General features: G+C 37.1%; 2 protein-coding genes across 2 annotated transcripts in view; both read left to right on the top strand.

Moving 5' to 3' along the window:
• The window catches only part of LOC148948161 (palmitoyl-protein thioesterase 1-like), a 635005-nt gene that overhangs the window by 549989 nt on the left and 72792 nt on the right, over positions 1-12224 (top strand). The gene's annotated exons all lie outside the window — the stretch shown is intronic.
• The window catches only part of LOC148948168 (uncharacterized), a 52606-nt gene that overhangs the window by 25470 nt on the left and 14912 nt on the right, over positions 1-12224 (top strand). Inside the window, exon 6 of the mRNA XM_089095211.1 lies at positions 616-746. Within this exon, the coding sequence (XP_088951337.1) occupies positions 616-746 (131 nt within the window). The remainder of the gene's footprint in view (positions 1-615; positions 747-12224) is intronic.

A 12224-nucleotide genomic window follows, 5' to 3' on the forward strand; every position in this document is an offset into this window, starting at 1 on the left:
TTTCAGAGGCGTAATTCGTTATTTCAAACTAAGTGTTTCCGCAGGAAGAGGAAGGCTGCCATTGGTTCAGCATAAATAAATAAAAATATACCTTACAACATATAACTTGTATAAATATACTTACATAAATATACCTTACAAATGAAAAGAACTAAGGTGGTAGATTCACTCCTCCTCCAACGCCAGTTAAGTTATGTTTTTGCGGAGGGTTTAGTTGCAGCTGAATATGATTATAATTATTATAATTTTGTTGGATGTTGTTTGGAGGTTCGTTGGTTTTTGGGTCCGGTAAGTTGAGCTCTATTTATTATTATTATTATTATTATTTTTTTTTGATTTATTAGGAGGGTTTTCTCCCGCACAAGCATGCTTCAGGGAATCGATGATGTATATTTTTTTTTTTTTTTTTTTTAAAATAAACCCAGTGTTACTTAACGTCTTTAGTAAAATGAGATATAATAAAGATATCCGAAAAATGTGGGCCTTAAAATATACTCTTTAAAGGCTCTTTAGGCAAAGTACAAAACGCTACTGTTGTTAAATTTATAGAACTATAGCCCTCTCTTATTAGTTTCTTTTCCTCTCTTGGAAGTGTTAAAATCTTCTTTTTTTCAGGACGCAAATTCGTCAGTTCTTACAAAACTACGACCAAGAAAACGTGTTAAACCAAGCGTTTCGGACGAAGTAGCAGCAAGCACAAAATGGATTGACGCATATTCGGGGAAAATTAAATCTCTTGGAATATGGTAAATTTAAAAGCAGTTGTATCTTTTTGACGGGAATGCAGCCTTAGTTGTGATCCAAAATGTTCACCTATTTGTGTTCAGGGTTGCCACCCCTAGTGATTTGTCACTATTTCTAGTGATTTTTTGTATTGCCTAAATAGAAAAATCACTAAATCAGCACATAAATCACTAGATTATTGAAAAAAATCAACAGAAAAATCAATAAAATCGAGTGATTTATTTTTTCGCCGGGTAGCAATCCTGTTTGTGTATTTCTTTATCCTCAATTATAAAGGCTTCTCAAAAACTATGTGCGTGAGGAAATCTTGAATCTTATCTAGACGGAGTGGGATTTTCTATGATAAGTTAACATATTTTATATTTAACGCCGAGCTCAGCTAAACCATGGCAAAATTTGACTCCCTATATCCTTTTCTTCCAATAATAATTTCTAAACCTAACTTAATCTATTATTGAACAATTTTAACTTTATTGTTTTGATGGTTCATTTAGCTACACCTCTATAAAAAGATATAATAGAAAAAAATAAACTAGCTGAGTTGTATGTCAAATTTAGACAAAATCGTGAAACGCCTAAATATTGATTCTCTTTGATAACAGGGATGCTATTTGTCGGATTTATGTCGCGTCTCTCAGCTCAGTCAGTTTCTCACACTTTCTTGAATATAACCGCCTTGCGTCGCCTGACTGTTCTCGGCTATTTTGGAGACATAACTATGATGATCACGTCAGATGTCCAGGTTTTGACTTCGATTGTTTTTAAATCATGTGTTAAAGTGATGTGTTTCCTTCTTTTATTTTTTATTCCTTATTCGGTCACTGCTAGTGGGGCTCTGAAACTTCATTTTAAGATTTTTAAGGACTTATTCGAAAGGAAATAATTATAATTATATAAGATTTGGTGCTGACTTTTGCTGAAAACAGTATTTAAGGATTTATGAGTCTGCTTATTGCAAAGCTGATGGTAATGCGGTAAATTAGATGTCCACCATCAAAGCACAATTTGCCTTTCCGGCAAATTCAATTCTGGCACTCTGTCATTTCCTTGGTCCTATTTTACATCTTTAGCATCTCCTCTTGACGAAAAACTTTCGTCTACCAAGAAGTGTAAGATCTTAGCAGATTGATTTCTCGGAAAAAGCTTGTTATTTTTAGACGATTATTTCTGACGATTATTTCTAGACGATTGTGCAAAGTAAACGATGATTTTCGCCGCCATTCTGCTGCTTTTTTGCTCCTTCTTATCATCTTTGATGGAAACTTTTATCATCTCTCTTTTGATGGAAAATTATTGTCCGCTGAAAGCTATAAGAATTACGCAGATTGATTTGCCAGCAAAGGTCTCTTATTGCCAAATAATCATATGGAGTAGATGATGACTTTTTTTTGCATTATCCGGTTTCTTTGGTGCACGATTTTAGCAAATTGATTGACCAAAAACGGCTTCTTACTGCCGAATGATCAATGAATACTTTCTCATGGATTCAACTTGGTTTTCTATGTGTTTTTTTTCTTTTTACCAATCCTCTTTTGACATCTTTATCAGCTCCAGTTTTTGAAAAAATAGTCGTCTATGAAAAGGTATAATATATAATTGGACAAGGTAAAAATGAGCCTTTTTTGTTCAAAGGAGTACAAGACTAGATGATGACTTTCTCTAGCATTCACTTGTTGCCTCTTTGCTCCTCTTTTGGAATCTTTCCTTGCCCCCTTTTGTTGTTGGACTTTGCATGCGTTACCTAAGTTTTATTGATTCAATTTCGGCCGCTCTGATTTTGCTTTGCTTCAGTTTTGCTTCTCATTCAAGCCCTTTTGACGTTTCGACCTTTTAACCGAACTTGCTGTTTTGTAAAAGTAAATATTTCACTGATTAAAATACCATCCCTGATAAAATTCCACTGAGGAATATACATTAAAAGAATAGTAGGTAAGAAACAATTTTAATATAAGCCTGTTTCGTGCATCCATTTAAGTTACTATGATACATGATTGTCGGAACATCTTTTAGATAATATGTTAAATATTGTCGCCGTTTTGACCACTGATAGCCCTGATAAATAATTATGATAGCCCTGATTTTGATTCTGATAAATGAAAGCCGGAATGAGTTTCTCATCCGGCATTAAAAAGAAAAAATTCATTAATATATGGATTGCAGTCTCTCCTGCTGCCAGTTTAGTTGATTTTTTTATGAAGTCAATTAGATTTCTGTACTTACTTTGTAAGTCTTCCGATTCGATTACGCAATAGAGCCGAAAATTAATATTGTGTTCAATAAAACCGCTAGAAGGTAACTAAAAACATTAAATGAAGCTAAGAAAAAAGCTCACATTCATTAGTGATTGTCACTGGTGTATGGGATTGAAATATCCAGTTTTTTTTCTGTTTTCACCGTTTAATAAAAGGAGTATTTCCATTTGGGGTTTTATTTGTTCAACTAGCGAAAAATATAAAGTTCTTACTATTTGGAACAGAAGCAGGAAACTTTAATCTCTGCAATGAACAGCGATTTTTTGGATCCGTTACTTTAAGTTTACTAATATGCTCCTTAAACGACAGACTCTGTAAGTTCAGCGGCTTGACTCTGTAAGCTCAGCCAGAGTCGACCCATCTTTTAATAGGCACTTAGAGAAATTTTGTGGAAAGTAAGCAGGAAGGGGGTGCGAAAGCACAAGATGACTTTCTGGTCGAAGGGATACGAAATGGAGATCAGCACCTCCGTAAGGATCTCCGTAAGGATCAGTACCGGGAGGGGGTGCGAAAGTACAGGATGACTTCCTGGTTGAAGGGATACGAAATGGAGATCAGCACCTCCGTAAGGATCACCGTAAGGATCAGTACCGGGAGGGGGTGCGAAAGCACAGGATGACTTCCTGGTTGAAGGGATACGAAATGGAGATCAGCACCTCCGTAAGGATCACCGTAAGGATCAGTACCGGGAGGGGGTGCGAAAGTACAGGATGACTTCCTGGTTGAAGGGATACGAAATGGAGATCAGCACCTCCGTAAGGATCACCGTAAGGATCAGTACCGGGAGGGGGTGCGAAAGCACAGGATGACTTCCTGGTTGAAGGGATACGAAATGGAGATCAGCACCACCGTTTTGGACCAGTATTAATATAGTATTAAGTTTGAATTGACAAACACTTCACTGACCTCGAACGTCTCCTCACAGCTACTACTGCCACTTCTACTAATCTTAATATATCTAATCTTAAATAGTTAAATGTCTGGTCCTACTGCAAGTAAACAAGTAGTAAATAATTATTATGTCGGCTAATCTTTACAGTTGAAGCACATATTATCTATTAGGTTTCACCAATATCACTCTTAGCAAAATGCATGGGTTGACGTGTTCCTCAATTATATTGGCTATCTAACAAACCTCGCCCGTTTGCGCAATATAGCGTAATATCGCTTGATTGGATAACGCTAATCCCGCGCTTGGATTGGATAACGCTCTGTCATTGGATATCGTTAATCCTTAGAAGCCAAATCATCTGATCGGATGACTTTTGAGGTTTGTAAAAATATTGAAGTAAGAAATCTATGTAAGCACCAATAATATTTGGTAAAACAGTAGTGCGAAAACATTTTTGTTTTTTAATTCTTGGATCCCTTAAAAATGGTGTGAAAAAATAAAATAAAAAGTACACCGTTTGGATTATTAAGGTCAACAGCAGTGAAAGTGAGCTTACTATTTCTTCCTTTTTCTGAGAGTTGTGATTCTGTACAAAAAAATATTGATTTTAAGGTCAGTGAAATACCATTAAGAGCTTACAAAATTAGTGTTCTATTTTCTTCAGGTTACTTGTAAATTTAATTCGCCTCTGGGAGGACTTTGTTTTTCTGAGGACGTTGGTTTTCGACGTTCAGTAAAGCCCTAGTTTTTAAGATTTTGTAGATGTTGAAAAAAATCACCTCAAATTAGCTGCTTGTTCTCAAGCGATTAGCAAAAGTAGGTGGCAACTTTCTTTGGCGTTCTTCTGTTTCTGTGCTCCTCTTTTGACATCTTTTCTAGTGCCTTTTGATAAAAAAAAATAATCGTTCGTCGAAAAAACGCAGGAAAAACGTATGATTGACAAATTGTCAAAACGATCTCACAGAGTAGATCATGATTACTTTCTGGCACTCTGCTGTTCTTTTCTCCGAGAGTTCTGATTCTGTACAAAAGTATGCAACGGTTACTACTTGTGGCTGTGACTGTGACAACTATTAGATCCTACTTGAGATTGTAAATACACTCGATGGGGACTGCGAACACCTGCGCTAGAGACTGCAAATACTTGCGACTACGACTACTTGTAACTTGGACCGTGAGTACATGAAGGTATAATTTTTATTACTTGCAACTTTCACCATTTGCTACTGCAAATACTTTCGGCTGGACCTGTTGCTACCTGTGATTGCGACTACTTATAAATAAGACTACTTGCGACTACATTAGACTGCTATTACTTTTGACTGTTACTATTTGAATGTAGATTGGGCCACTGTAGGAACCTCTGGAAGGACTAGAAATTGGAGGCTTTAGTGCCCTTTTTAAGAGTAAAAAGTGATCGGAGGGTACCATCCCCATCCCATGCCTTTCTTAGCTGCTTTCTTGCCAAAAACATTACATCAAAATTTTGAGATAGCTATTTTGTCTCAATTTTTTGGAAAGTCAAATAACGATGCCCCTTCAAATGACAGGACCCCCCATAGCCATTGGAGCAATGGCTGTAAATTAAGCAAGTTACCTCTTTTTTACATATAGGGTTTGTTATTGGCAAAGAAGTATGCGTTTGATGCCGGGTCTCCAAAAAGGCTAAAGGTATTAAGGGGATACGTTTAGGAAACGTTGATTGAAATCTTCAACAAAATCAAAACACTATGTGCCTGGTGGTTATCAAAAGGGCGTCAGCAGTATCTCAAGAACGGGCGAGATCGTTAATTTGAATCTTTCAGGCCATGATGAGGGGACTATGAAAAGCGTTGGAGGGCAACCACCCTCTCACCACTGAATGAAATTTTGAAATTACAATCTTGTTAGATATAGTCAAAATTTTTAATAACTATGCCTTCAGGGATGTTATTCATTCCTCAAAGCCTCCGGCTGTGGATTTTAAGTTGTGCATTTTACCATTGTTTACATACATGATTTCTCATTGGAAAGGAGAAAATGTTTGATCCTGGGTTTGTTTGAGAAGGCTATTATGGAAAGTTCAAGGAATGTTAAGATCCTTTTTTTATTCATAAATTCGCGGTCCCTGGTAAAATTAAATATCTGAAAATTAAATATCCGCAATATCTTCTATTGCGGTTTTTAATGATTATTGAATCTTCTTTTGGAAGAGCAATAGCGAAACTTTTAGGGATAATCTTTCTCACGATCAATAATCTTTCTTAGAAAGATCATTCCTGATCGAAGTCTAACGTCTGATGAAATAATTCTTCAAGTACTTCGTTCTCGGCCATCCAGCCTCAAGATAATCGGACCGAGCACTGATCTGAATCCTTTTGTAAGTTTTCCCTGCAGGAGAGTAGGTTGTTGGCATATAGAAGCCCACGTTCATTGAATCACCTTGTGGATTAGGTACCAAAATTACATAGACTGATTTCTTTATGTTTCGAAAGGCTCTAGAAGAAAAACACAGCTTGAAAAGCTATGGCAAAGAACCAGCCAATTTGGCACTGCCGGTCTTGAAGACAATACTAGATATATTGTCAGAACCCATGGATTTGGTCACGTCAACAGTTTACAGAACGTAAATGACCTTAGAGATGAATAGTTCACATGATCAAAGCCTGCATTGGTTCGATCTTGGAAATCAGGAACTTCTTTACCGTCGTCTTCCAAATTTAAGAATTAGGTATTTGCCTTGGCGAAAGACTCGGTCTTCGCTTGCGAGTCTTGACATTAGTTCCGTCGCTAACTTTTAGGGAATAAATTGAAGGGAATTTAGGGAATACTTGAAATAATTTTAGGAATAAATTTGGTAAGGCCTTTTTGACAACTCTCCACCAGCTCTTAGCAGAGGAATTTCGGAGCTGGGAAGTGAATTTCTCTTTTTGTTGAACACTTGATCACTTAATCACGGGAACTGTGTGTTTATGGGCGTTTATGAAATCAAATCTGTCCTTTTCGCTCTTTGAGGTTAGCCCCTGCTTTACTGCCTTTTTTATGCTTGAATAGGTTTTTTTGTAGTGGACTTTGAGCAAAGATTTGGCCTGGTTGGACACCTGGATCCGCTCCGTTGGATGTAGCTGGCGATACAATCGACTATGGCCTGCTTGAACCTTTCTGCAGGTTTCTCAGGCCATTCAAGGAAAAAGGCTCTCCATTGCTGAGAAGTAAATGCATTTCTTGAACTATCACAGTCTCATCTTTTGTAATTCCCGGTTTATCGTTCGTACTTTATAGGGGGAGGAATACGAAGATTTCTATGTGCAATGACGGCAACTTGGTCACTTGTGAAGGCATGCGCGTCTAACTTAAATAAGTTTGGGGGATCCACAAGAAATAGATCAAGAATAGATCAAGAACTATGCATATCCAGTTTGTCGAACTGGCGTATTTGCAATATCTTTGGAGCGAGTGGGGGTATTATTTTGAAACTTTGACAGTTTGCATCTGTGAACGTGACTGCTTGTGACTCTGCCTGTGAGTGCTTGCGATTGTGACTGAGAATTCTAATGACTGTGACGATATGTGACTACTTTTGAATGCGAATGTCACTACTTGCGAATATGACTACAGTGGCTATGATTCCTTGTGACTACGGGATCTTGCGACTTCAACTACTTGTGACTGTGAGTAGTTTTGACTCATGTCACTGGCAACCGATACTACTTGTGACTAACAGCGATTTCTTGTGACTTTGAAGAAGGGCACTTGTGATTGTGACTGGGGCTACTCGTGATAAGTTCAACTATATGTGACTTACAATTCCGACTAATTGTGGCTGCGGCTCCTTGTAACTACAATATCTAACGACTGCAACTAATTTTGACTGTGTCTCGTGGTGTTTGTAAATATGACTACTTGTGACTGTAAATAGCGGTGACTGCGACTACTTGTGACTGTGAAATGCGGTGCCTGCAACTACTTGTGACTGTAACTACTCCTATATGGAAGAGGGGATCATAGAAACTTTGGAGGGGGATCATTTGATTTTAAATTGAAAGTTCTAGTGCTCTTTCTTAAGAGTCAAAATTATCGAATCGTGACTAATCCGCTTCCTCTGCCCTTTTTAGCTATCGCCCCCTTCAAACATATCCGGTCAAAATTTCGACAAAGTCATTTTGTTCAAAGCAGCCTAAATATCATTTAAATTTTCCTCTGGGAATGACATGACCCGTCCTTCACAAATCTTGAGGCAAGGGCTTTAAAATCTGCTAGTTTCTAATTATTTTCAACTAATATTTGTTTTTAGGAAAGGTTTCCTGTTTGATCCTGGGTTTCCAAAAAGACACAGGGTATTGTGTGAAACTTTCAGGCAATGTTGAGGAGGATATTGAACAAAATTAAACACACTAAGCGAATACTGGTTGTGAAGAGGATGTATCAGCAATATCCCAGAAACTGAGGATTTACCAGGTCACCCCGTGCTATTTTATATCTCCCTGAATACTGATCAGAAATGTGAGATAGCCATTTTCCCAGGATTGTCAAAAGGTCAATTAACCATGCCTCTGGGAATGACTAGACCTTCACAGCCCTTGAGGCAAGCGTTGTAAATTATACAACTTTCGAATTGCTTAAACATAGGGTTTATTCTTGAGAAAGGGGGAAATGTTTGAGCCTGGGTAGGTTTTAAAGGGCCAAGGGTATTAAAGTGAAACTTCAAGGAAAATTTATGGGAATTTAGAACTAAATTGAAATACATTATGTGCATCCAGGTTATTACTAGGGTTTATAGTCAATCTCTCAGGAACGACTGAGGGTATTAAGATAAAATTTTGGGTGATATTTAGTAGGATATTGTAAAGGGATCAGATGGTAACTAGCCCTCTTTACTGCCATCCCCCCAAACCAATCTTATCTGAGTTTCAAGTTTGGTGTTTTTGTTCAAAATAGTTTAGAAGTCAAATAACTGTGCCTCTGGAGATAACTAGGCCCCACAGAATCTCTAGGACAAGGGTTTTAAGTTATGAAAGTTGCCTGTTGTTTACATATAAGGTTGTGTGTAGCCATATAATGGTAGCTATAATATATTTTAGTACAATATCTCAGGTGTGGCTGAAGGTGTTGAGTGGGATGTTGAAAAAGGATTGGACCCAGCCAGTCCCCTCCTCTCGACCTTTTTGAGGCCGCCTTTCCCACAAGACTGATAAAAATGCTTAGATAATTCTTTCTTTTTCAGAATAGTTTAAGGTGTTATAACTATGCCTCCGAGGATGACATTACCCCCAGAGCCAAAGAGGAAAAATGAAAAATTATGCAATTTGATGTTTTATTGTTCATTTGTCGAATTAAATATTGGTCGGGTGGATATATGATCCTGATGTGGTGTGAATGGGCGAAGAGTACTAAGATAAATTTAAGGGAATGTTTAGGGGTCTGTTGAACAAAATCAAAGACGTACAGATTGTTAATATCTCAATATCCAGTTATCTGCAATGTCTCAGGAGCGGCTGAGATTATTCTGAAACTTTCATGGTATGTTGTGTAGGATGTTTAAACGCAGTTGGAGAGTAACCATCCTTCGCTTCTCTCGCCTGCTTTTTAACACTAATGAAAATTTTTTGATAGCTATTTGCTCAGAATAGTCAAAGGATCCAATAACGATCTTCCCCGTGTCTGTGGATGATATGACACCTGAAGACCCCGGTACAAGGATTGAAATCTAAGCAATTTGCCTATAGCAATTTGCCTATTGATTTTGTTTTTGCAGTTTTTGTCCCGTTTAGCCCCGATTAGGATCCGATAACTCCAGGTTATGGTAATGTCTCATCTACTCCATCTGGTCAATCCTACTTCAAAAAATGAAGAAATCTCATAATGCACCTAGAAACTGGAATTGAAGTATGCTTTTTACACGCTCGATTGAAAAGTATTCTCTGTATTTTATTTTATTTTACAATTTCTACCAGTTTAGTCCTAGCTGGGTTTCAAACGTCTACTTTGGTAAAGCAGCATTGGCATCATTTCAACGTGGCCTCACTGGCCTAAAACTACTTTCACCTCAAACCTCTATAAACTAAGACTGAAGCATGTTTCTTACACGTACGGAAAAAAACCAAATTTTTTTGCATCTATTTTTGGAAATGTTGTTCTGTTTAGCCCCGGCTGACTTTTTAAAATTCAGTCTAAGGTAATCTATCATCCTTTAACGTTGATCTGAATGTCCAAAAAAATATTTTTTCACTCCTAGAAGCTTGGATTGATGCAAGATGCTTACGCAAATAATTTAAAAATGTTCTTTACATTTTTTTCAATCTTTGCCCTCTTTAGCCTCGAATATGTTTCAAAAAACGCTTATGAATATACATTATTCGTTCAACGTGACCCAACCACCCTAAAAAACATAAATAAAAAGAAAATAATTAAACCCCTAGAAATATTGATTCAACTTGGAATCACCCTAAAAAAAATAAAAAATTAAATAATTAAACCCCTAGAAATTCGGATTCAAGTATGTGTCTTTAACGTTTGATTGGAAAATGTTCTTTTTCAATTTGTGCCCTTTTTAGCTCTGGACGGGGTTTCAAAATTTCTAGCTTGTGGTAGTATCATCTGTTCAACGTGGCCTAGCCGCCCTAAATAATTTGTCGTTGGACTCCTAGAAACCGGGATTGAAGACTGTATCTTACATGTCTGATTGAAAAATGTTCTGTATAATTTATTGCAATTTTTGCCCTATTTAGCACCGGGAGAATTTTCAAAAGTCTAGTCATAGGCAGTGCAATAGTATTGCCTAAGTAAAGAACAATGTTGGCACAAAGTATCATTTATTTTTTTATTTTTTTATTTATTTTTATATCAGGGTACTTCGTATCGAAAGAGCTGTCGTAGAAACTTCAAAATAGGCTCATTTGATTGGAAACTGAAGGGGCTAGTGCCCTTTTTATTGGTCAAAAGTGATTGGAGGACAACAAACTCCCATGCCCACGATTTTCCCAAAAACATTCAATCAAAATTTTGAGATAGCAATTTTGTTCAACGTAGTTAGCCCTCAGGCCCTCATAGCCCTCAGCGCAAAGGTTTTATGTTTATGCCCTGGGAGCATAAAAAGTTTTTTATAGAAAGTGTTGTCGTAGAAACTTCAAAAAGGGCTGATTCGATTAGAAATTGAGAGGGTTAGTGCCCTTATTAATAATCGAAAGGGATTCATTTCCCAAACAGTCATTCATTTCCCAAAACACTTCCGATCAAATTTTAATATAGCCATTTTGTTCAGCGTAGTTGGAGGATCCAGAAATTATGTCTTTGAGAACGACAACCCCACCCCTCCCACCCCTTGGGGCTAAGGTTTTGAATTCTTCCCTTGGGGTATATGAGGTTTTTATAGAAAGTATTGTCGTAGAAACTTCAAAAAGAGCTCATTCGATAGTAAATTGAGAGGGCTATTGCCCTTTTAATAGTCAAAAGTAATCGAGGAAGAATCACCGCCCACCCATCTTTTCCCCAAAGACTTTCGATCAACATTTTGATATTCCCATTTTATTCAACGTAGTTGAAAGGTCTAGAAATTGTGTCTTTGAGGAAGACAACCTCCTCCCTCCCACCCACAAAGCCTTCAGGACAAGGGTTGTAAGTTATGCCCATGGGGGATATAAAGTTTTTATAGAAAGTGTTGTCGTAGAAAATTCAAAAAGGGCTCATTCGATTGAAAATTGAGAGGACTAATGCCCTTTTTATGATTCGAATAATTATTATTTGTTGTTCCTTTGTTTATAGTTAACTGTTTATTAGTAGATGAGTTTGTATGTACCCGCCCAGTCGCAAGTGCTTTTTTGTATCTTTCTCGGGGCAGGTATTGGAATATTAGTTAAACGTATCTTTGATGTTAAATAAAATGAACTGAACTGAATTGATGTTTTATCAGAGATGGGTGCGGGTATGAACGGATTACCATAAACATTGTAAAGTCTTGCTCGATGAATTGAAACATTAATGAACGCTTTTAAAAATACTTATAGTTTTTGCACATCATTTTCGCTCCTTTGTTAGGTCTGGTGTACAACAAGTAAACTTACTAGGTATTTACTTTCTACTAGGACAAGAAATTACACAAAGCCTAGCTTTGTAAATGTAGTGATATAAGGAACCATCTAAAGAATTATAGCGTTGTCAATTATGCTCTAATCTCAATTTCCTATGATGCTATTTTGTAAAAACATTGTTCCATCCTCAATTTCCGCTGATGATTATGTGTTTGATTTCATAGTTCATTAGCACTGCTCAATTCCCTAACGGACTTTAAAATTGAAATGACTAACACTTGTGATGCTCTCAACATCAAAAGTTTTGGATTGTGTAGAGTGTAACCTGGT

Source organism: Artemia sp. Qi Xiang Cuo, chromosome 10 (genome assembly GCF_049724085.1).
Source record: "Artemia sp. Qi Xiang Cuo chromosome 10, ASM4972408v1, whole genome shotgun sequence".
NCBI classification, from domain to species: Eukaryota; Metazoa; Arthropoda; class Branchiopoda; order Anostraca; family Artemiidae; genus Artemia; species Artemia sp. Qi Xiang Cuo.